Below are 24,194 nucleotides of genomic sequence, written 5' to 3'. Positions count from 1 at the left end.
AGCTCGAGATCGAAGCAATAGTCTCGGATCGGATCTCGGAGCCCACTCAACAACAGAAAGAGGTAACTGAAGTCAGCGCCTCAACAGAAGGGGCCGTCCGTCTGTTTGTCTGTCCCCTCACTGCCTCGGGACCCCTGGAGTTAGGACCCATGAGGTTAAAATATGGTGACCGTTAGATGCCTTGGAGATTTCCGTCTCACGGTGGCTAGCAGTGGGGGTACGCAGAAACGAAGCGATGAAGCAGGCTTCTGCCGACGGCCTTACTATGTTGGTGATACCGCAAGCGACAACGAGACGGAATATTCCATGAGGACCCATTAGTTCATGCACTCCAAGTCTCTAAGAACCAAGGCAGGGAGAAATCCAGGGAGTTTTCGCGCACCGTACGTACAGTGCCCGTCCAGAATTACTCAATTGGAGTAAGCGGCATCTGCGTCGTCTCCACGGAAAGTGGGATGGGTGGGTGGGCTCAGCAGGGACTCAAGATGATGGTGGGCTCAGGCGGTAGTCGCTGAGTTGCATCGTGCTCGGTCTGATTCCGACGGGTCCTCCTCCTGGGGGCAGCCCCCCAGCGCCTACCCCTGGCTATTCACCGTCCAGCGGGGACGCGTAACGCGTGCCAGTGTTTTGGCCCTTGGGAGTGCACCATTGACTGATTGTGAATGCTTGAGTGTCTCGAGACGACGAAGCTGTTACGAGGCAAATAGCTCACTTTGGGGCAGTGCATCGCTGGTGGAAAAGGGGTTGGTGCCGATCTCAACCTCTGGTCCTCGGCCCTTGCAGGGTGATCTCGTCTGATAGAGTGATGCTCAGCTGAATATTGGCCTAATCACGTCGTCAGTGCCGGCTAGGAATTCAGGGTCCTCGAGGAAACGATGCGTCTGTTCCTTCATTTGACCTAATGGCTCCTTGGCCTTAGGGTGGCCCTTGAAGTCCACAGCGAGGACCACAAATGAGGGGATATCGAGGAACCCTGGGCGCAGTTGGAGATCAGCCCTGGGAGTGGAGGGAGTTCCCACACAACCCCCTAAAGAGTCTGGGGAATGAAGCTTCAAGAGGTAAGAACCAAGCACCATAGAACTGCTCAGGGTAATCAACGTCTCGATACACCCAGCGCTTAGTCTAGATAGTGAGCGCTTGATGGCGGGCCTCTTGAGAGAGGACGACTATCTGCTATAGTAGTTTGACATATCTAGCGTTAGCAAGAGCCGAGCAAGACTATGCTCTTCACCGTACCCATCGACGCTCCTAGGAGTTACCCCATCATGCTTGCCACTATACCCCACCTTCTCGCTCAGGCCTCGACAGACGGTGATGAAGACGTCGACCTTTTTGCGAAAGGACCTATATAGATGTGCTGCCTCCTTCTCCAGATCCTCTTGCCTGGCCTTCTTGGCGAACTTCAGAATCACGTTAAAGATGTCCTCTAGGAGTTTCAGAACAGGCTGTTGCCGTTTTCTCAAAAGCAATGCCAGCATGATGTTGTCTAAAGTGCCTTCGTAATAGTTCCGCAACCGATCTGGGCTGTGGTTATACTCCAGCGATAGCCCCGAGCCATCATCTTCGAGCTTTGCCTGAACTTGATCCAACCAGGACTCCAAGTGTTTCCACGGGAGCTCGATACCAGTGTCAAAGAAGTACGCCGCTATATGAGAGATGAAGTGGTGAGATTCTCTTCTGAATCGAAGAGAAGCGTTGCTCGACTGCTGCGGATGGTTACTTCGCGGGCAAATATCTCGGTATAGTTGGTTGACAACATAGAGCATCCTAATGATGCGTAGGAGGTGTCTAAACACCCGGTCGTGCTTCATCAGTATCGTGGGCGTCATCACAGGAAGGAGAGTTGAAGGTGGCTTGTAGGATAGACGGAGAAAATCAAGCGCTTCGAGGCCATCAGGATCTATGCATCGCTCCATCTCTTCCGTTGATAACTCTCTAACCGCAAAGCTCATATCCCCTGGCAAACTATCCTGCCTTGTGGAAGGGGCCAAGCGGTCGGAATCCTGTCCTTTCTGCTTCGTGATGAAACTATCGGACAAGATGCCCATCAACGCCAACCGCAGCTCTGAGCTTGCAGGTGGCCAATTATCCCTACTACTCAACCGAAGGCCCATGCCAACCCCAGAGCGGGCTACGCCTGTATGCCGTTCAGTCCCCTCAAGGTCTGAGTCGAATAGAGCATGAGACAAACGGCTGCAGTAAGTTCCGTTTCCAAATAGCGAGAACTCTTTCAACAGGTGTAGGTGCTCGGGCAGCCTGTGCGTACTGAACAAGAGCCTAAGGCATTCCCGGTTTATCAGACGAGATTGCGTCGATATGAGAGGACCAAATGACAAAAGAGGCAGGAGAGACCAATGCGGTGTGAAATCTGTGACGCCCGTCCGCGTATGTCTCGTTCTTATGAAGAGTCTTTGGCTAAGTATGGTCGCAAGTTTGTGGCCTGCTCCTGGTGTTTGAATAGGGGTGTCCAGTGCGACTATAGACGCCAGCATCTGGTCTTCAATCTGAGTTTCGTCTCTTCCAAAGAACTTCAGTTCAGAAGATCCTATACTTGTATGCACTTTTGACTTGTGCGATGCAATCTTGTCGGAAGTGGTCTTCCGACGAAGCGCATCAAAAACAGCCTGCTGGTACACGGCGGCTTTATGTTCGATCCTTGTGATATCGTCCCAGTCGAACTGCCACTCCAGCCGAGGGCACACGCTATCGTCGACTTCCATATGTGAAAGCAGGTGGTCAGGATGATAGGTCCGTAAGAAGCGCAAATTGCGACCTGTTTCGAAGATCATCTGACCAACGTCGTCTGGTACGAAGGATGGCATTTTCTCTTCATCCAAAAAGAAGTCTGGCTCTTCCATCTCAAGCCCAAAGTCATCCACCCACATTCTGTTGTCGACTTTGACAAAGCTCTTGCCTGGCCCTTCTTTGGTCATGATGATACCTTCCTCGGGCTTTAGTCCAATCCACTCTGCAACAAAATCTGTCCAAGGTTTCGATACCATCTTTAAGACCTCGCGCATTGTGTCACGAAGGTAAAGCTCGCCGTACTCCGCTGATTGGGCTTCTTCAAACAAGATCGAAAGCAGGTTCTCTTCTGATGTTGATTTGGTCAATCTGACAATGAGTTTCATAAAGTAGGAGGTTATGGCGTGTACGGGACGGACAATTGCTTGCAATTGTAATAGCGACCTTACACTCTGGCCGCGGGAGCCCAGTTCCGACTGAATGACGAGGAGTATTTTGTCCAGGGCATTTGCAAAGGCAACGGTGGCAGGGCTAGCATGCGCAGCATACATCGAATCAACGAAGGACCGCAGATGTCGATTTGCATTGCCACTTTCAAGGCAAGCCTTGTTAATGCCCCGGAGTACATCCCCAGAATATCCAGAGATCTTTGTGAGAGGCAGATTCGCAACAAAAGAGCCATCATCTTTTCTCCAGGTGAAGAGCAAAGACTCTCGGCCGAGTGCCAAAGCAAGGAGACAGTTGATATAGGCTTTGTCATCCAGCGTATCGAATCGATCATTAGATTTGGTTCCGAAGGGGTTTTCGTTTGACGCAAGCAGAGCATCGTACGCTGCCGGTCCAGCTTCTGAAATAAAGATAGGCGCCGCATGACCTGTCAAAGGTGCATCGAATGAACTCCATGTTTTGAACTCAGGCTGCTTCAAGGGAATTCGGTCATCGGAAAGCCAGAGATCATCGTGCTCTACAATCTCGTCGAAGGTTTCAGTATCCTCCAATCTGCTTTTAGGGCCGTCGGCCAAATTCTGGTCAGGCTCGACAAGCTCATTGAGACCTTCTGGCAACTTGAAGAATTCATCACCGCCAAGTCCTGAGACGTCCTGAAACTGTATGATTTGTTCACCTAGTCTCATCAGACTTGATCTGGTATTCAACTGAAAGGTCTGCATACATACTTTTGGTGCTGATGCCAAAGAGATCTACATTTTCAAGTCCAGCAGTTGGTGCGTCGTACAGTTTAGAGGACTTCCAGAAATCGGGGATAGCGAAAACATTCGCCGCATCTTCCTCGTCAGACATGACTCATAGTGGCTCGCAACTCTGCAGTCTCATGTACAGCCGATTCCGTACATACATCAAAGAAGAGGGCGTTATGGTAACTGATACAAAGCTTCATTTATCGTTGTCATACTCATATCGTAAACGCGGTCGCGCCGCTCGATCGCGGCAAATAGTTAAATAACCCTAACCCTCGTCAATGGCAAGGTGGGGCTGATCAGGGCAAGCTTTGGTTGGCTGGTCTCTCAAGCTGCTTTCAGTCTCACCGAAAGCTTCAGACCTGCAACTTGCGCGACAGGGAGCAAGCAATCACCAACTCACTCGTGGATCATACCACTGACCGGTCTGAAGCATTTTCCAGCCAATTACACCGCAGACGCAAATTCAGATTACTCTCAAGCGATGCCACCCAAGAAGAAGGGTCGCAGCAGCGTCCCTGCTGTTGCGACACCTTCAGCATCAGCAACCCCGGCCGCCCATGATGACGATGCCATGGATATTGACACACCTCAAGCGTCGGCAGCTGACACGCCTACCGCAGCGACAGCTCTGAAGCCTCCTCCCGTCGACCTTGCTAGCCCCTGGACGGACGACCAAATATCCTCACTCTTCAAAGGCGTTATTCGGTACAAGCCAGCAGGTTGGTGTTTACATGTTTAAGCAAAGCGCAAGCTGGGCAGGAGCTAATTAGCTAACAACTTCAAAGGCATGCATAAGCATTTCAGGATGATCGCAATTTCAGAACACCTCCGAAAACATGGCTTTGACCCGGACAGCGAGAAACACACACGAATACCAGGCATCTGGGTGAAACTCCGAGAATACTACAACCTGGACCTGGTCGACGATCGGGAGAATAGCTTGGATTACATGGAAGATGATACCTTCGACGACCGCTATAACTACTTCGATTTGCCCTGGACTGATTATGGCGAAGAGATATTGAAGCGTGCCCAGGCAGATCCTAGCGAAGCACCAACATCTCCACCAGAAATGGAGCTGACGCCGCCGCCCGCCGGTCAGAAGAAGCGGAAGAGGGCAAATACCGCCTCGAAAGCGAGGTCAAGCACTGTTGAAGACACGGAAGGGGAGACGCCGGTCCCTAGCCCGGCTCCCAAGTCTGCGCGTGGCACAAGGAGCTCCAAGAGGGCGGCATCGAAGCAAAAGGCCGAGTCTACAGAGGTGGAGGAGACAGCGGCCGAGGAGGAGGAAGAAGAGGAAGAAGAGGAGCACGAGTCGGGGGACGCTGACGAAGAGAGCGAGGAGGAAGAGGAAGAGGGAGAAGAGGAGACCAGCACACCGGCATCCAAAGCGACGAGAAGCGGTAATGTTCGCAGTCGAGCTCGCGGAAGAGCCCGTACGAGGGCTCGCGGCCGGGGACGATGATTTGATATCACTGGCTCTTGATGTAAAAATTGGAGAGCATTCGCCGGAGAACTGAAAATTGCATATACCCTGTATCAGTAGTAAGATTAAAATGAGATAGAAACTGGCTGGAAGTTTTGAACTTGGATTATATGTTGGTCTCTCGCCTCATGGACACAAGGACTAGATAGTTATTGCTCGGCTACATGTGCCCGTAAAATAGACAATCCTATATTTTGACAGCTTAAAGGGTTTCCATGACGAATTTGAGCGCTTAGGGGTTGTCAAGACACGACGACGCATGTTCGTCTAGAGATGAAAGTTGGCAAGTGCGATTGGTTACCTATGTGACGACATGCCCCTCTGTTATAGGGTCAATTACTGCCCCGCATCGCGATCAACGACGCGCTTCAACAAACCAACGCACCGCGACATTCGTCCTAAAGCAGAAATTTGTTTGGAAACCTTTGGTTCTGACGCCACTGATCAAAATGTCTCGCGCCGGACCTTCTGCAACGAGGAATCTGTCCTTGACTGAGGAGCTTGAGAAGCTCGAGCAGTCAATAACGCTGACACTGCAAGGTATCAACTTAAGACTGACTTCAACAGTTACCGACACTTTGTGCTAATATGTTGCAGAGATCGATCACAACTTTAGCAAGGCGCATCGCATCGTGACAACGAGTATATTACCATTGGTCGAGCAGTACGGCGAGCATTCTAAATCTGTCTGGGAAGCTTCAAAGGTTTGCCGTCTAGAAATCCGATACATAGGCATTCAAGAGGGGCTGACATGGTGTAGTTCTGGAAGCAATTCTTTGAGGCCTCTGCCAATGTTTCGCTGTCCGGTTATGAAGAGCTCGCTGCAGACGAAGATACCACAGCAGCTGAGGAGACAACAGTGCACGATGAGACCACAGCGACATACACTCCTCGCGCACACGGTAAGGACACAAGCGCCATGACCGATCAGACGCCAACGTACCATGGCCAAGGAGAGGACTCGCTCTTGGATGACGGCGATGGCGATCTTAGTGGGAGCACGCCTCGCCCGCCAGCGACGAAGACCATTCAACCGCAGTTTGCCAACTTTGGATCCCCGTATGAGGCATTGAAGCGCGAGTTGAAGGGAGATAACCAGCCATCTGGAGATGAGTCTGAATCCGACCTTCTCCCACATCAGCACACGGCTCGTCTGCCGGATATGTCGATGACTCCACGCTCATCCATGGCTCCTACAGGTGATGACCTTGATGAGGACTTGTTCGCATCAACTGCGCGCAAGAACCAAGATCCTTTGCTACATCGGATGCTCGACAAGAATTATCGCGTCCAAGCTACACCGCATAAACCTACTGGTGTCTCTCCAATCAAGTGGAAGGTGACTGAAAAGCCAGCGGAGAAGGAAAAAGACAAGGGCAAAGTGCCTATTTGGCAAGACGACTCACCTATGTCGTCTCCCGAGATGCCGGTGCCGACGCTTCGCACTGAGGCGTTTATGTCGCCGGTAAAGTCGGCTTACCGCAGTAAGCTGGCGGCTGCCACTGCAGCACCTCGAACTCCAGGGGTCAGTGTTCAGACCCCGGCTACCGGGAGGAAGACCAAAGATGTGTTTGCGACCCAGGAATCGGAGAAGAGGGGGCGTGAGCGACCAGAGATTACGTGGGACAGCGATGAAGAAGACGATCTTGCTCTCTATGGAGGCATAAGCCCGCCGAAGACCATCCAGTTTGCTCTTCCTCCGTCGAAGTTGTTGCAGACACCAGGTATGTCTCTCCTGCATCTAACCCCCAGCCCCCGATCTGGTTATATCTGACCATTTTCGAAGCCCGAGAAGCAAGCAAGCGCATTGTAGAGGATATCCTTCTAACTGCCGGAGCGGAGCCGGACGGGTCGTCGGAATATAGTCCCACGATGGTGAAGATGAACCAAAATATTCTGGACGACACATTCTAGATGCGAGAAATGACAAGGTGTTCAATTTAGAGTGTAACTACTGGTAAGCTCAGGCAGGCGAGTTAAGCAAATACAATACCCCTTTTCTGCGATTGCCATTGCCAGCGGCTTGGGAATGATACTTTTCCATATATTCGCAAAGAGAAAGGAAAGTCCGGATGATGTTCCAGACTAAAGAAGGTGAAAACACATTGAAGATCATTAACAAGCATTGAAAGTTCCTCCGAGACCGAAAGCCTCTCCAAGAGTGATTCTGCTGCTCTGCTGCTTCTCTCCTTTCTTCTTCTTGGATCCTTCTTGCTGCACTGCTCTTCCATCCTCCTTTTCAACAGGGATCTCTGCGGATCGAATTTTGTCACGGCCGACAATGGAGTCGAAGCTCCGCCCGTCCCCAATCTCACCTGGGGAGCGGGTGCTGCCGTGACGCCGCGATTGCGGCCCCTCCTTCGCGGACGCCATGTCGTCGGTGTCGAAGTTTTGGTCGGGGTGGAGGGCGCCGGATGGGATCTGGCGCTCCTCAGTTACTGACGCTGTTATGTCAGGGCGACATTGTTCTCAAGAAAGACAGTCTGATGACGAGAGATGATGACGGAGACGCTCTGTAATTAAACGTTGATGTTTACCATCGATCTGAGAATCTTGGCCTGCTCCTCGGCGCGCTTCCTGTCAGCGTCCTTGCTGCTGCTCTTGTGGCTGCTGCTGAACTTGTTCTTGAGCAGAGCCTTGGTGGAGGCGAAGGTCGAGGTGCTGGCGATGGAGGCGTTGTCACTCTTGCTGCTGTGCTTCTTCTGCTTCTCGGCGTCGGCGTAGGGAGTCTGTTCTACCGGGGGAACATAGCGGAACATATCGACGACGGGCTGGGTGTGACGTCGGTCTTGGGGAAGGGGGAATGGGACGTTTGTAGACATATTGAGAAATCCTAGGTTTGCCGTTTGCTTAGATTTGGTTGATGAACGGTCCAAGTTTGAAGATATAGAGACACTAATATAGAAGTGGATGCCTTATGATATTGAGGGTGTTGCCTGCGAATTGTGGTGATACCTCAGGAGGCTGCCTGGAACTCAGGGGCTATTGCAAGATTATATACAACTATTACGACCACCACGATGAACCACCCTAGCAATCTCATCACGCTTAGTCAAACATCATAATATCCCTTCATCGGGATCATTAGTCGTATGAGTCATCTAGAAGACTCCATCAAGGAGGCTTGCATGGTGTGGAAAAAACACACGCGTTCACGCGGCTGTCTATTTGAATAGAACGCAAGTCACTTGTCAGGGGTGGACAGAGTTTGGGGTGTAAGACGCTGCGTCAGAAAGTCAAGAGTTGGCCCGGGCGGAGCCATTCCAGCTGTTTAGCGACTAGAGTAAAAATACTATTGATCAATGGCTGTAAGATTCGGATCCGAGTGTGCGTGTCGGTCGTGGAGGGCTTTCGCGGCTTCAGGCTGATCTTCGTCAGTACGCCGGATATCCAAGGCAGACGTGCGGTGCTGGTCCATCACACTGGTGATGCCTGCTAAGGCCCAAGGAGCAACAGTCGCAATCGACACTAACAGCTTTGTGGCCCCGTGCAGGATTCAACTATTTTGGTGCCCCTCTTCGGGCCTGAGTCACCGGGCACCGCCCTCCACGCCCGCCAAGCGCTTTGTGACGAAGCCTCCTGCGAATAGAATCGAGTTGCCCGGCTGCGCGTTGCCCGCATTCGTCGGCCTGCAAACTGTAGTTGAATAAGCCACGGTTTCGCACGCATTTATGGTCGCACTGCGTCGGCGTAGCTAGCACTGCAAAAGAAATTTCTCATGACGAAGCAAGCAAAAGCCCTCCGGTTAAGCACGATGGATGACTCTTGTCCGGACAAGCCGTTTCATGTGCTTTACGCCTTTGCCCTGCTTCTAATGATGTCCCAAGTTTCCAATCCGTAGATAGCCTCTTTGCAGTGATGGTGTAAGCAAAGCCACTTAGCATACCTCACAGGACGTCTTCAGTTTAGGAGGACCTCCGCATCCCTGTTGTTTACTACTCCTCTGCCAGGGTAATAAACGTTAGTTCTTGAAGGGTGAAGATACTCAATTCTGGTCATAATACTCATCAAGCCCTCGAATATTCTGTTTACTACTATGTATCTATCAACTTCTACAAAGGTAGTAATGCCTTGTTGAGGAGGTAGTGATGCCCTTGGTGAACTAAGATTTATTACCCAGACGGGGGAGTAGTATGCTGTCCGGTCTTATCCGTAATACCAAGCCGGAGAACTTGTCAGCTGTCATGAGAAAGGCCAACCAACCGGCTCCGATTCCTTGACCCCGAGACTCGGGCTCAAGTCCGCGTATCATCCTTCGTAAGCGTCCCAAGTGATCATCGCTTATCTGACGACACATTGAAGACGGTCTCCTTGGAGCCGCATTGGCCGTACAAGCATCAAGTCCTTCCTCCGTGGCTTATGATGTCTGTTGTCATCGTCAGACTTGACTGTTTTGAAATGCTTCGCCTTTCCCACCTCAGATTTCGTCAGCACTACAAAGTTTCCCATTTCTGATCGCCGTGACTTCAATCACGGACCCAAACTACCGTTATGTTATAAGCTGCCTCGTTTTCATTCATTCAATAACTTGTCCTTATTTTCGGCATACCTGAATACAAATGTTCGGCCTTTCGAACTTTCGAGTACTTCAACTACTTGGGTGAGTAGCTATGCTGGCGTACTTCGAAGTTCATGGTTCTGAGCTTATCGCAATGACTGAGTCGATGTGCTCGAGCTTCGCATAATAACGTAGATTTGAATTGTTGCCGCAATCCATCAGGGTTTAGAGGGTAGCTACGAGAAGCTAGAAAAACTTTGGGATATCTACATGACTTTCGGTGATTGGTTGAAATCCCTTCGCGTGGGAAACTCTGCCCACGTCAAGCCATCAGGAACTACCAGATCTATTCCGGCCCAGAGGTTCAATTCCCTTGCCCTCTGAATTCAGGTATACCGTTTATCAATCGCTCCTCATAAAGGCCAAGCCATCCGAGAAGTCACAGTGATATCCTTCCAAACCCTGACCACAGATTTCGTCGAAGAAAACCTCGAATAACGTCAACAACCTTTAGGGATATCAAAGTCTTTGCAAGTTTACATTAAACTACGTATTCGAGACCTGGGTCTCACTTTATGCTGTGTTCTTAATAAGTTGAATGGTAGTAGTCAGCTATTGGTTGTCATTCCAGGAATTAATATTGCCAAACTCAAAAGAAGTGCATTCAAACCGAGCGTGGGCTTATTATCTTCACAAGCTTGTGTCTTGTATTGCAGTCATCGTCGCCTTGAACGTGTTGCGCCCATACTTGAAGAATGACACATTTGCAGCAGAGGAGATTGGCCGTGCCGGCACATATCAAAGCACCAATCTCGCACCCGCTCTTGTTATCTAACTCGGTGATTGATTGGTGATGAGATAAAACTGGATGTCTTTTGGACACAACTATAGCCTTCACCTCAGTCAATCAGAACCAAGCTACTGGGCTGTTGAATCGGTTGAATCACGCATGCTCTCGATAACCATATTTCGAGCTTTGGTCAATAGCCGGTTCATAATCAACTTGTCACTTGACAAAGGTAGTTACGCATAATCGAAACGAGGTTCCGTTGCTTGTATGGAACCTTTTGAGACAACAAGTCTGCAAGGTGAGTGAATGAATGCTGCCACCCCGCGCCGATGCGGGGTTCGACACACATGGGCAAGGAAAGGGGTGTGGTGTGGGTGTGATGGGAAAGAGCTACCCCTCGAACTCGGCAACGTATTCGTATTCGCGAGATGGCGGTGAGGATTTAAGCATCTTTTATTGCCGCCTCAGCAACGAATTGACCAATTGGATGTTGAGGGTTCGAATTGCTGTCGTCTCCAGCGTGAAATCTCAGCACGGGCCTGGCTTGAGCAACAAAGACCCCGAGAGTGCCCCCAAGCTAGTCACCAATCGTGCGAGCCGTGACAACGACAGGCATGACATGAGCCGAGTATCAGGAACGCGGCCGCGCATCATGTCGCCCAAATGTCCCCAGCATTCCACAATTAGAAGACTACCTAGGTAGCTTCCTCAGCCGCCCTCGACGTCGAGTGCAAGGTTAGAAGCCATTGCGGATGGCAATTACAGCAGTAGGTAGGCACGATCCTGCTGTTCTTGCCACATGCTGTTTGATCTTTCCCAAAACGGCGTTGATCAGGTGCATGCGAATGTCGGGAGAGGGCGAGGGTGGCAGACCTGCGGGATGACGGACATAATGAATGGAATAAGGCAGACAGACACCAGGCACAGCGGACAAATGATTTGACTGCAGCGGATGTGGGCTGTTTTCCAGCGCCCGGATCTCAGCCTAGCCGGCCCCACCAGATGTGCGCCGCTACTACTAGGTATGTATGTAGATTTTCTCTCAGAGTAGGTACTTCTCTTATCTGTTTAGTGACCTTATCGCCCAATGTCGAATCATGCTCTGGAGTTTTTTTTTTTTTGCGAATACCGGCAAATGCCCAACAAAATCCGTGCAAATGGACTGACATCCAATTGCCTCTTGGACATAACCACTCAGTGCAATCACGCTTAGACAATCAAGCACAGCGAGCGGCACAGATCTCACACCGCGTAACGAAGGTGCATGTCGAGACTCTAGAGATGCTTCGGCTACATCTTGCGTGTACATCGAGTACTATACAACATAAGGCAGTTAGCTATTCAGGCATCAGTCTGATGGACAAGAAATCATGAAAGACGCACATGCAGTTAGGATCTATGCCACACTCTCAAAACACCTACCAAGGTACCAAGGTACCAAGGTATAGGGGGGACTTGCACTAAAGTTGATGGACAACGGACTGGGCATCCCAGCCAGGGCCGTTGCCGTACTCCCCAAGCGGGCCATGTCTTGTAATTAATCAGAAATTTCCCACCAAGACTGGCCCCCCGTACTATGTAGACCACCACCAAAGCCCCCCTGTAGCGCCGGTCGGTACCCTCAACTCGCGGTGCTGCACCGGTTTAGCTAAAAACTCCTGCCCGAGCCGTCGATTAACTCTTTTCTGCTTCTCTGTTTGCGAGACCTCCATTCTTCTCTCTACCCTCCTCCTCTCCTCCCCTCCACCCTCATCCCCACCGACACCGAATCCTCCCGTCGTGTGAGGCCCATTGCCGCTTCGATTGCAAGCTCCGCAGGCTCGGCCGTGACGGCATACCAGTTCCCGCGCTAGGGCCTTCTTCTAGAAGAAGAACAAAAAAGAAACAAGCGTTGAATCGCGACTGGCAGAGAGCAACAATGGACACCAACGCAACAAGCTTCACCTCGCCTCTGGCCAATGCCAAGTATGGCAGCGTCAACGTCCCTCCTCAGGTCGAGTACATCATCGATGCCGTCTCTAACGCGAGCGGATGGACCATCTTGTTCACGCTCCTGGCAGTTGCCGTGGCTTATGATCAGAGTACGTCGCAAAGCAAGCCAATCTCTAGTTTTCAGATTGCTGACCCCGTGAACCATGTACAGTCATGTATGTGCTGAGAAAAGGCTCCATCGCTGGCCCCTCATGGAAGGCCCCCTTTATCGGTCCCTTCCTGGACTCCATGAACCCCAAGTTCGAGCAATACTACGCAAAATGGTTGAGTGGGCCGCTCAGCTGCGTCTCTATCTTCCACAAGTATGTTTCCTGATATTCTGAGCTGGACGCTATCGCAAACTCAAGGATGTTAACGTCTGCTGCCACAGGTTCGTTGTTATCGCATCTACCCGGGATATGGCTCGGAAGGTCTTCAATTCGCCCACGTTTGTCAAGCCCTGTGTCGTTGATGTTGCTCATAAACTTCTGGGTGACGACAACTGGGTCTTCCTCGATGGCAAGAAGCACGTCGATTTCCGCAAGGGCTTGAATGGTCTCTTCACCCGAAGAGCGCTGGAGTGCTACTTGCCAGGTCAGGAGGAGGTGTATAAGCGGTACTTTGCTCGATTTCTCAGGATCACCAAGGAGGCCAATGGAGAGCCGGTCCCTTTTATGCCCGAGATGCGCGAAATCATGTGCGCTGTCTCCCTCCGTACCTTCTGCGGACACTATATCACGGATGACGCCGTGAAGAAAATTGCCGACGACTACTACCTGATCACCGAAGCCCTTGAGCTGGTCAACTTCCCCATCATCATCCCCTTCACCAAGACCTGGTATGGCAAGAAGGCGACGGATATGGTTTTGGTCGAATTCTCCAAGTGCGCTGCCAAGAGCAAGGTTAGAATGGCTGCTGGCGGTGAAATCAGCTGCATTATGGATGCCTGGGTTAAGTCGATTGTTGACTCCAAGAAATGGCGAGAAGCCGAGGCGAACGGTCTGTCCACCGAGGGTATCGAGAAGCCTTCTCCTTTGTTGCGCGACTTCAGCGACTACGAGATTGCCCAGACCGTTTTCACCTTCCTTTTCGCTTCTCAAGACGCCACGAGCAGCGCCGCTACCTGGCTCTTCCAGATCATGGCCCAACGCCCTGAGATCCTTGACCGTGTCCGAGATGAGAACTACAAGGTCCGCAACGGCGATATCCATGCTCCGGTCAACTTGGACCAGCTCGAGTCGATGACATACACACGTGCCGTGGTCCGCGAACTCCTTCGTTACCGCCCTCCCGTCCTGATGGTGCCATATGAAGTGAAGAAGCCTTTCCCCATTACCCCCGATTACACTGTCCCCAAGGGTAAGTGACATTATCCCAGTGGTATTTAAAGAGATGCTTACGTAGATTAGGTGCCATGGTCATTCCGAGCACGTATCTGGCTTTGCGGGATCCTGATGTCTACACCAACCCTGACGAGTTCGATCCCGAGCGGTACTACACCGGTGACGCAGAAGAGAAGGGCGCAAAGAACTTTTTGGTATTCGGAACTGGTCCTCACTACTGCCTAGGACAGCATTATGCGCAGCTCAACCTGGCGCTGTTCCTCGGAAAGGCGTCCCTGCTTATGGATTGGAAGCATCACCCAACGCCGAGATCCGAGGAGATCAAGGTCTTTGCCACAATCTTCCCCATGGTAAGCGCAATTGTCTTCGATAGACGACAATGCTGTTTGCTAACATATATAGGACGACTGTCCATTGACGTTCGTTGAGAGGAAGTGGTGAGCCCAAAAGGGCTTATAATAGAATGCGGCTGAGTCCGATTCCCACGCAGCTCGGGATTTTAGTGAGGCGTCGCACCAACAGCCAATGGCGATGGTCATCATGATGTCGCCATGATGATGTCGAAGCCTGCACCAGGCAGGGGATCGTCTCAGTAATTCTGACCCCACTAGTCATTCGCATGCATTATATCAAGGAGTTTTAAAGCCTGGATCGCATGATATTAGAGCATCGGCAGCGGCATATGGCGCCGGCCTGTTATGAAAACCAACACATATGCCTTACTCTACGTAACTTATAATACTTAGTACTTGTACATACTTCAGACAGTTCTCTATATAGGAGACTCCGAGAATAAATAGATCTTTCTCCACAGAATATTATGTACATTTGACATCTTTAGTCACGGAGATTCGTTGAAATCTGAGATAATCTGTACAGAATGACTCAACATTTTTCACGAGACGCTTTTGGAAAAATCCAGTTCAATTATTGACCTTCCACATATATATACTTTGACAACATTGAAGTGATTTGATATCTGAAGAGCTTTGTTGGTTGGGTTCCTGCACATGTGTTGTGTCCCCTGTCCCCAGAACACTATGGCTGCAGGCGGGTGACATCAGTGGGGTCGTTGGGGCTCCAAGCACCACTTACGGGAATTGGAGCTTATAGAGGTTCAGCAAAGTCGTCCTGAACCTTAAACATATTGTCTAGATTACCTAGGTAGGGCAATTGCGCAAGCTTTCCACATATACCAACAGATTGAAAGCCCCCCATCCAATATGGCGACACGACGAGCAGTCCGTCTCTCAACTCTGTTGCGGCAGTTCCAGAAAGTAGCAGCCGCTCCATCCCGGCAACTCGTCACTCCCGTGCAGCACAGATTCCTGCCGGCGACATCGCTGCGCAATGGTGCGAGGATAGCACAGCCCATTGGCGTACGGTACTATTCAGCAGGGGCCCAGAGCAAGATATGGGACTTTGAACAGGTTCGTATACTTCTCTAGCAAAGCGTTCCTGGACTGCCATGAGTTTTCTCCGGGCCGAGGCTAACCATTGTCCGCACTACTCCAGATACAAAAGCTTACACAGGAGCCGAACGCCAGCATCACCATCGTCGGTAGGCGCATTTCCTGATTCTTCTAGTCTTCTAAACATACGGGGCTGATGGACTTACGATCAACAGACTCCCGTGAACCGGGCGAGCTCAAGAAGAGCGGACACATCCCGGGCGCGATCAACATCCCGATCACCTCGAATCCGGACAGCTTCCACATCACACAGGAGGAGTTCGAGGACAAATTCGGCTTCCCGCGGCCGGGAAAGGACCAGGAGCTCGTCTTCTACTGCAAGGCCGGCGTGCGGAGCCGGGCGGCTGCGGCTCTGGCGAGTGACGCCGGCTACACGTCGGTGGGCGAATATCCGGGCAGCTGGGTAGACTGGGAGGAGAAGGGCGGGAAGATTGAACGGTAAAGCTATGAAACCGTTCTGGCGAGGACAGGCCGTGTGTGCGCCGAGTATGTAATTCTATGGAAAAAAAGACATGTCACCTACGGTAGATAGGATCTAAGACATGCTCTTGAGAGCGCTTCTGGCGCCGAAAGTCCCAATTCAAATGAGTCTAATAGTGTACATAAAGCTGATATCACAGTGATCTCACAGCAATGCCCGCTGAAACACACTTCGAGAAACTCCAGGTATTATCATCGTCCTCAGACTGTCAATGCAACACATGCAAACCCCTTATTCCTTCACTGCCGGACTCTTGTGCGCGAAGAAGAGAATCTTGATCGCAATGGCCAGGCCAACGTGGAGTGCAACCACGACAATCAGCAGGATCTTGCTTGTCTGCTTGTCCGTGGCGCTGAGCACGGGGTACAGGTTGCGGAGGATGAAAGACACGGACAATCCGAGTCCGACTGCCACAAAGACCCAGTTCAGGATGTCGATGCGGCTCCAGCTGATCAGGGCGACCGGTATCCAGATCAGGTTCGAGTAGCCGTACAGCGCCCAGCACTCTAGGAGGTTGGCGGACTCGCTGCCGAAGTAGCGAAGGGCGAGATATAAAGCGACGGGAATCACGAGAGTGTAACCGTAGATCAGACCAGCCGCACCTGTCCACCACTTGTCAGTACATAAATCCTCTCGGACACATGTCAAGATAGACATACCGCTCAATAGCCTGAAATCATACACAAACGGCTCGCCTGTGGTTGCCAAGTACGAGCTGATTGTACCGCCTAGGAATAGAATGAACACCACAGTTGTCGCTATCCAGAAGGGGCCATAAAGATCGGGATTTCCTTCCAGTACATCGAGGAAGTTTGCTCGAGGATACAGCGCTGCCCAGCACCTTGTCAGGACAGCAGATGTGTCGACATCGAAGAACTGCGCGTAGAACGACATCGACCACAGGAACCGCTTTCCCGATGACGAAGACGCCGTTGCTGGCAGTGGCAGCCCGGACGAAGGAGCTTTCCGGTTTCCCGGCGTGGTATCTGCGAAGTTCGAGTTATGGAATTCGAGATCCTCCTGGAGGTCGGTATGGCCGAGGTCGCCCTGCAAAAGCGCACGCTGTTAGTTTGACCATAGACTGCAGGCAGGATGCCGCCATCGCACCTCGTCATCCACGTCCACTACAGCATCATAGCCAGCTCCCGACATTGTCGCACAGTTCCAAGAACGAAGTCCTCCTCGTTTATAGAAGCTCAACTATGTTTTGGCAATTAGCCGTTGCGTCGTGAAAGCCTGTGGTCGAGATGTAGACGTTCGAGTGGATGCTATCACGGTAGCTAGAGTGAAGCTGGAAAGGGAAGCTTGTGACAGGTTGTCGTAATTCTAGGCATTTGCAGGGGTGGGGACGCGGAGCCGCTATGCAGTGCAGACCAAATCGCTACTAACAGGCACACCACTAAGATTTGGAGGGTCAGTCGCTACAATTTACCCCAACGCAGCGCTCATACAATGAGTAGCAGTATTTAAGTTGATTGGAGTTGAACGTGATACCACAACATCATACTACACAGAATTGTCGGTTCACATATGCAATGGCTAAGCAAGGTCGTTTGATGTATGCTCATGACTGAATTGCTAGAGGGATCTGTATGCTAAGAACGAAAACACAGCATCGAGAGGTTTGTAAAGTGACCACCAGCCCCTTGCCATCTTCTTGCCATGATGCCAAAAACCCAGTACGCCAGAGATCCCAATGACAATCGTTTATTTGAGCTTCTTCTTGGGGCGGAGCTGGTTGGTGTGTCCGCACTTTCGCTTTCTGCAGTTGGTAGCACGGGGTGGCAGGCGGGCCTGAAAAGCTTCTTGTTAGTATTTTTTCGGCTCGGCCAAAGTCATCCAGGGAATCACACATACGTAGCACTTTCGGCAGATCATCTTGTCGCAGTTGAACTTGGAGGCAAGGGCCTTCAGGGAGGGCTCAATGATACCACCACGCAGACGCAGCACCAAGTGGAGGGTAGACTCCTGTAATCCTCGTTAGCCAAGGCCCCCAAAGTCTTTGCTTCTCGAGGTTCGCATGAAGCAAATCCCTATGCTCTTCCCCATATAGCCTTCCTTCTCTTCCTCTGAAAGCACCACCAGATGAATTCTTCGAAATCTTCGGAGGTTGGACGAACCTTCTGGATGTTGTAGTCGGACAGAGTGCGGCCATCCTCGAGTTGCTTGCCGGCGAAGATCAGTCGCTGCTGGTCGGGGGGGATGCCCTCCTTGTCCTGGATCTTCGACTTGACGTTGTCGATGGTGTCGGAAGACTCCACCTCAAGGGTGATAGTCTTGCCCGTCAGGGTCTTCACGAAGATCTGCATGGTTGAACTAATTCGAAACAGTCCGTCAGCATTTATCTCCTGTGATTGCGACAAATATTGGCGAACATCGGGGGGTGGTACTCACTCTCGTCTTGACGGCTTGATTCTTCGTGATGGAGTGGAGGAAACTTTCACAGAGGTGGGGGATTTGTTAGCCCTAAGCAGAGAAACCGCGACCCTGACGAAAAATCAGGTGGCGTTTCACGTGATTGACTCAAGGTCAATGGGTTAGCCCCAATTTTTTTCCTATCGGACAAGGGGCAAGTTTCTCCTTCGTGACTGAAGCTAACATAGGTATGTCCTCAGATGTGACTGTAGCCAGGCTTGGAGGCAACTTGAGGCGACCACATAATTGCTTCTGGTACATTCGTTTTCAATTTCTAATCGATTACAACGGATGCACTCGCCTTCCGCTCCTGTACTATCCATTTCTCAATCAAACGCTCAAGCTTAAACACAGACTTGACGAGCCTGTCTGTTGATAGCCCAGATATCTGGCCAGCTTTCTCATAGAATGACTTTGCTGTGTCGGGAAGATCTTCAACCGTTCGGTAGATCTCATGATCATCCCCGGCTCTCTTCACTTCATCGCTGGGTCGGGGACGTATCACCATGAGATATTCTTGAATCTTCATCATCCTCTCATCTATAGCTGTGTCTGTCTCGTGGAGGATTTGTGATCCAGATGCTCTCTCGCTCAAGGGAAAGAGGTTAAAGTCTTCACCATCTGCATAATTTTTAGTGAAATTCGCCCGTCCGGAATGTAGAACCGACCTTCTGTGTCTCGAAGACTTGTCTTCTGGAACCAGTTCATGTAATCGTCAAGCTTATTCTCATCCATCGCCCATGCATCCTCCGGGCCTAAGCGATCCATGTCTCGTCTCTCCAGACGATCGATTGGTGATTCTTTCATGGCTGTCTGCCACCTTGCCCAGTCCATCTTGAGGCAAGTTGGGTCGTTGTGACTGATTGGGTATCTCTTTACATCGTCGAATGGGTATAGGATTTTCGTCGTGAGAATAATACAAGAGACCAGAGCAATATCAGGATCGTCTAGACCGCTTGATCTTTGTTTGGTCAAGTCAAATGAGAAGTCCAAGTCAAGCAGGAAAGCTAATTGCCGTACTTGAAGATAGACCTCCGCGGGAAGGGCGAGTTCTCGTAGGTATTGAAGCAGCAGGAGTGGGACATTAAGGGGCGGAAAGGTCATTTCGTAGTTGAGATGGTAAGATCTGACCAGCTCAAAGATGGCCTCGTGAACTTCCCCTCCTCGAAAGCGAAAATTCCGTGCCATGAGCGCTCGATGATATGAGCCAGGTAGTCTCATCTTCATCTCTCGCGGCAAGCTCTGAACCGCTCCCAGGAACAGCATTTGATCGTCCTTGGCCCAGTTGTAGATATCGCCTACTCGTATGGGCAGCCTCAGTAGGATGCATCCCAAGTAACAGATCGCAAGATTGTCAACTAGCGCAGGGAGGTTCCAGTGTTCTCCTGGTTGTGACGTCCAGCTCCGTGCTCGACTGACAGTCGACTGCGTGGTAGATGCAGAGGTCCTGGACCGCTCGCTCTCGCTTTGGGAGCTGAACAATTCATTGTCCGTCGTGTACTCCGTGCCAGACTCCACATCTGCCTCGCCGGCCAGCTTCAGCCCAGAGAAGTTTCGCACCCGTAGATCCCATAGGTCACGAACCACAGTCTCGAGTTCATCGGGCAGGTTCTTCTCTTTGATGAGCCACCATACCTGCTTGCGCAGGATGAGCTGCAGACATTCGAGGAACAGCTCCCTGGCTGCATTACCGGTCAAATGGCGCACGACCTTCTCCTTGGCTTCTTTCTCCTTGCGCGAGACCTTGCCCGTGTTGCCAAAGTTCTCTTCCTCATCGATGTCTCGCTCAATGTAGCCCTATAGAATTTTTCAGCACAAACAGTCGTCTGACGCGGGGGAACGGAATAATTTACTTCGACTCGGTGTCCATTTTCACAATACCTGAACCCGCTCTCAGAATACCATCTTCGCGCGCGACATTCATCGCATCTTTCGCCGTTTGGAAATTTGTGAAGTTCACGGTCCCGGCCTGAGCGGCCATGTCGACCGCGCTGACTGGACATTAGCGCTCTACTTTCGCATCACAGCCTAAATCGATGAAAAATATAAGGCGATTTCATTATGATACATGATATGTTGTCTTGTTGTGTTTTGTCTTCATTGTTTAGCGTTGTCATTTGCCTTGGAATGAAATGGCAGCCCGAACAGTCAACGTGTAGAGGGGAAAGTTTGTCACGAAGATGGAACCAACAACTTTGACTTTTCACCGTATTACTCAGAGCAACACCGCCTACTTTCCTGCTATATCTATATTGTTGCCTTATCATCAAATCATAATTTCTATGCAGGTTTCTACTGATAGGGTCACAAATTACTAACACAGTTGCTTGTACGAAATTGATGGCGAAATATCTTGAATTCTATAGGACAGATCTGTCGCCACTCGCCGGCACCCATTTTTCATCTGCCAGACCAGATAGAATCCATAGTCTGGACAGAGCATTCCATGTGTGAAATACGGTGAACAAAGGAAATCCGAAGTTGTGCGAGAGGACGTTTTGTGCCGAGTGCTAAAAAACCTGCAGAAACAGGTGCCCAAATAGAATATTTTTCGGTTGCAACGACCAGACAAGCAAATGAATTGTGCCTAGGTGACATCAAAATGTGATACCTTCCCTGGCGACCAATGCCAATTGACAACAATGGCAGGCCGCACCAATGCCGCATAAAAGATCGTTGGCATGGACATCGTCAAAAAAGGAGCTCTTTAACCCTGGCGGGGAGCCTCCTTAGCCTCAACAGCAGCCTCCTCACCCATGGCAGTCAAGATGACAACGTCTGGAGAAGATGTTAGAGTTGATTCGACTGGTAAAAGTGGCAATTGTGGACTTACTGGTATCCTTCTCCTCAGTCTTGAACAGCTTGGTGATCTTGTCACCGATCTCACCGTCGGGCATCTTGACATCATCCTTGGTGTCACCGTCATCGTTCATGAGGGAGAGGTATCCATCATCGGAGATATCGAGCTGGAGAGATAATGTCAGCCATTGTCATTGTGTTGTTGTGGCTTGTATGGCGGGACAACTTACGAGCTGGTACTCGCGACGAGTGACGTTGGGGACATCCATGTTGTGGGTGGAGGGGCACAGATCTTCGAGCTTCTTGCCGGTGAAGATGTCGATGGCAACCAGATGGACCTTGGCGTGACCGTGCTTGCCAGTCTTGGAGGTAGACATGTCGACGATCTTGCAGGGACGGCTCTTGATGACGACGAAGCCGTTCTTCCTCAGGGCAGAGCACTGCATGGGGAAGGTGGCCGAGGCACCGGCGTCGGCCGAGTCGAAGGTGTGCTCATGCTGTAGAGAGGGCAAAAGAGTTAGCTATCGAATCCCAAACAATGATGACCGTTGGAAGAGACGATCGAGCACGAGCACCTGGATGACCGTGCGAGGCATCACAGCGACGTTGACAGCATTGGGCGAGCAAAACGACCCAGTCCCGTGCGCCGGCCATTTATCGTGGGGTTTGCTGGTGCGCTGCGATGCGGGGTGATTTTTCCCTCTTTCCGCTGGGGATGCCACGAAAGAGGAGCAAAGAAATGGGCATCTTACCTGAGAATCGTCCGCCATCTTGGAGATATTGACAGGTGAGGGTCTGAAGAAGGTGTAAGGAGAGGAGAGGAAGGATGCGACAGGGCCAAAACGATGTCCAAAGCACCAAAAGAGGAAGAAAGGTGCTGGTTTGCAGAAATATTTAGGAGGAGGGGGTCGGTGGAGGACGGGGCAGAATTTTGTAAGAAATAGGTTTTTGCGATTGGTTCTGGCTTTCCCTTGCCGCCTCTCTCCCACCAAACCTACCTAACCTCCTACCCTACCCAAATTCCTGTTTGGCGCGGTTCGCTAGAAGGCAACAAGAGGGACACCGTAGTTCAGTCAGTTATGTTAGCCGGCTACCTGGTGCGGCTTGTGTGGCCGCTGATGCCTGGCGGGTGTGTGGTCTGGAAGGGCCGTATTAGTCTAGCAGCATTTCATCTTCTCCTAAGTATTGGGCTCGCCGCTGCTCTTCTCATTAGGGAACTAAGGCACGCTGGCACTCGCCGCCCCTCCAGGTGAGACCCCAATCCCACTATACCTAGGGACAACCCGAGCTCAGCAATAATGCACGCCTGAGGGAGGAATTGCCTTTTACGAGTGGCTAGCAGGAGCTTTGTCGGTCCCTGCAGGCCATTGCATATGGAAGGAGACAGTTTTCAGCCTCCTACAAAGATAGAATAGCTCCGATGCACATGCCTCTCGGTGACTCGACTCGAACTGGAGGAGCACGCGGGGGACGGGAAAGGGAGCTCCTCAGGTAAGGTAGCTGTCAGTTCAGATCTACGGGTGCCAGCGCATCAGCGACCCCGACAAATACACAAATTCTCAGCAGGTCAGACACTAACTGGATGGCCTGAACACCACTGGACGAGGCTGCCAAACGGCCCGCTGTGGCTGGGACTTCCACCAATTGACGCGTACCTGACGCTAGACAACTCAGCCTTGCTGCCTTTAACAGCTACTCAAGCCACAATGCACATGCTCCCCTGCTCTACCATCAACTCGACATCGACTGCCCAAGCCGATTGTTCCATCCCATCTACAATAGCTGACGCCAGAGAGAGAGATCATACAGCTACTTAAATCGTGTATACACTCGGCGACGCATCCTATTCTTTCTTGCAACCCACCCGTCTTCCCGCCATGCTAGGACCGAGTCCGTAAGCTTTCCGAACATGTGGCTCGACCGACTCGCCAATACGGGAACCCCTTCCCCTCAGTCTAACAGTCGCCCAATATCTCCGCTTCCACTTCCGAGGAGGACGTCGAGCAAGGGCAGCCCATACATCACATCTTCGCGATCGGCTAGAGCGTCATCGCTATCATTAGCCTCCAATGACTCCACAACGTCCCTCCTCGCCTCCGCACGACGACCGAATGGGTCCAGCTTGAAGCAGTCTACCATCATTGTCGACAGTAAGGAATCGCTAGAGATACTGGACAACCTACTGAGCTCCGAGACGAGCGAGGGGAAGACGGGGCAGAAAGCTACACCAGCCATCACAGAGGAAGACCTCAGCTTTGACTTCGACTTCGGCGGGCTGTCCTTACAAGAGCTTGCCCGAGGCAGCTCTGAGCGGGATGGCGGGGTTGCATATAGATCGCAAACGATCGACGAGTGTATGTCTCTCACCCGACTTTCTATACTGTTACTTACTGTCTTGTACAGATGAGAAGGATAGGACCAAGTTTGAAGAGCTCCACAAGTCCATTCGCGCCTGCGATGACATCCTGAACTCCGTCGAGACAAACCTCACAAGCTTTAGAAACGATCTTGCCACAGTCTCTGCCGATATTGAATCACTCCAAGCGCGTTCAACTGCTCTCAACGTGAGACTGGAGAACAGGAAAGCTGTCGAGAAGAGCCTAGGTCCAGTCGTAGAGGAACTCAGTGTTTCACCGGTTGTAGTGTCAAAGATATCAGAGGGGCACATCGACGAATCATGGGTCAAGGTCCTCGCGGAAGTGGACAAAAGGAATGCCGCGTATCGCAAGAATTCGAATCAGGGGCAGAGCAAAGCTATGGCAGACCTTGGCCCATTATTAGAGAAACTGAGTCAAAAGGTGGGTTGCTACACTTCGGTTTTGAGATGTCAATTATTGACTCTAGTGCAGGCCGTGGAAAGGATACGAGACTTCCTCGTGGCACAAATCAAGGCCCTGCGATCACCACATATCAATGCGCAGATAATACAGCAACAGAATTTTCTCAAATTCAAAGACTTATTCTCATTCCTGCATTGGCATCATCCCACGTTAGC

The 24,194-nt window shown here is 51.1% G+C and overlaps 8 protein-coding genes across 8 annotated transcripts; 3 read left to right on the top strand and 5 right to left on the bottom strand.

The window, feature by feature from the left end:
- Positions 1-4,425: 4,425 nt before the first annotated feature.
- Positions 4,426-7,344, top strand: UCRPA7_7948 (putative dash complex subunit ask1 protein; the record flags this gene model as incomplete). The annotated part of the gene is made up of 5 exons (XM_007920468.1): positions 4,426-4,663; positions 4,730-5,380; positions 6,028-6,134; positions 6,191-7,154; positions 7,217-7,344. 5 exons carry the CDS (start codon positions 4,426-4,428, stop codon positions 7,342-7,344), a joined length of 2,088 nt encoding a protein of 695 aa, XP_007918659.1.
- Positions 7,345-7,545: 201 nt separating this feature from the next.
- UCRPA7_7947 (hypothetical protein) lies at positions 7,546-8,189 on the bottom strand (the record flags this gene model as incomplete). The annotated part of the gene is made up of 2 exons (XM_007920467.1): positions 7,546-7,851; positions 7,968-8,189. The coding sequence occupies 2 exons, from the start codon at positions 8,187-8,189 to the stop codon at positions 7,546-7,548; spliced, it is 528 nt and encodes a 175-aa protein (XP_007918658.1).
- A 4,447-nt stretch (positions 8,190-12,636) lies between these two features.
- UCRPA7_7946 (putative cytochrome p450 61 protein) lies at positions 12,637-14,473 on the top strand (the record flags this gene model as incomplete). Its single annotated transcript, XM_007920466.1, has 5 exons — positions 12,637-12,799; positions 12,862-13,012; positions 13,081-14,048; positions 14,099-14,382; positions 14,435-14,473. The coding sequence occupies 5 exons, from the start codon at positions 12,637-12,639 to the stop codon at positions 14,471-14,473; spliced, it is 1,605 nt and encodes a 534-aa protein (XP_007918657.1).
- Positions 14,474-15,640: 1,167 nt separating this feature from the next.
- On the top strand, positions 15,641-15,946 carry UCRPA7_7945 (putative rhodanese domain-containing protein; the record flags this gene model as incomplete). Its single annotated transcript, XM_007920465.1, has 1 exon — positions 15,641-15,946. The coding sequence occupies one exon, from the start codon at positions 15,641-15,643 to the stop codon at positions 15,944-15,946; it is 306 nt and encodes a 101-aa protein (XP_007918656.1).
- Positions 15,947-16,216: 270 nt separating this feature from the next.
- Positions 16,217-17,137, bottom strand: UCRPA7_7944 (putative yip1 domain family protein; the record flags this gene model as incomplete). Its single annotated transcript, XM_007920464.1, has 3 exons — positions 16,217-16,587; positions 16,645-17,032; positions 17,093-17,137. 3 exons carry the CDS (start codon positions 17,135-17,137, stop codon positions 16,217-16,219), a joined length of 804 nt encoding a protein of 267 aa, XP_007918655.1.
- Positions 17,138-17,692: 555 nt separating this feature from the next.
- Positions 17,693-18,294, bottom strand: UCRPA7_7943 (putative ubiquitin-60s ribosomal protein l40 protein; the record flags this gene model as incomplete). The annotated part of the gene is made up of 3 exons (XM_007920463.1): positions 17,693-17,779; positions 17,843-17,953; positions 18,106-18,294. The coding sequence occupies 3 exons, from the start codon at positions 18,292-18,294 to the stop codon at positions 17,693-17,695; spliced, it is 387 nt and encodes a 128-aa protein (XP_007918654.1).
- Positions 18,295-19,716: 1,422 nt separating this feature from the next.
- Positions 19,717-20,381, bottom strand: UCRPA7_7942 (putative 60s ribosomal protein l40 protein; the record flags this gene model as incomplete). The annotated part of the gene is made up of 3 exons (XM_007920462.1): positions 19,717-19,758; positions 19,820-20,197; positions 20,361-20,381. 3 exons carry the CDS (start codon positions 20,379-20,381, stop codon positions 19,717-19,719), a joined length of 441 nt encoding a protein of 146 aa, XP_007918653.1.
- A 726-nt stretch (positions 20,382-21,107) lies between these two features.
- UCRPA7_7941 (putative eukaryotic translation initiation factor 5a-2 protein) lies at positions 21,108-21,969 on the bottom strand (the record flags this gene model as incomplete). Its single annotated transcript, XM_007920461.1, has 4 exons — positions 21,108-21,178; positions 21,234-21,366; positions 21,430-21,696; positions 21,952-21,969. 4 exons carry the CDS (start codon positions 21,967-21,969, stop codon positions 21,108-21,110), a joined length of 489 nt encoding a protein of 162 aa, XP_007918652.1.
- Positions 21,970-24,194: the final 2,225 nt, after the last annotated feature.

The sequence above is a fragment of the Phaeoacremonium minimum genome (assembly GCF_000392275.1).
Source record: "Phaeoacremonium minimum UCRPA7 unplaced genomic scaffold PA7_03_scaffold_560, whole genome shotgun sequence".
Taxonomy (NCBI): Eukaryota; Fungi; Ascomycota; class Sordariomycetes; order Togniniales; family Togniniaceae; genus Phaeoacremonium; species Phaeoacremonium minimum.
The sequence above is the reverse complement of the archived record's forward strand: the minus strand, read 5'-3'. Positions and strand labels throughout refer to the sequence as shown.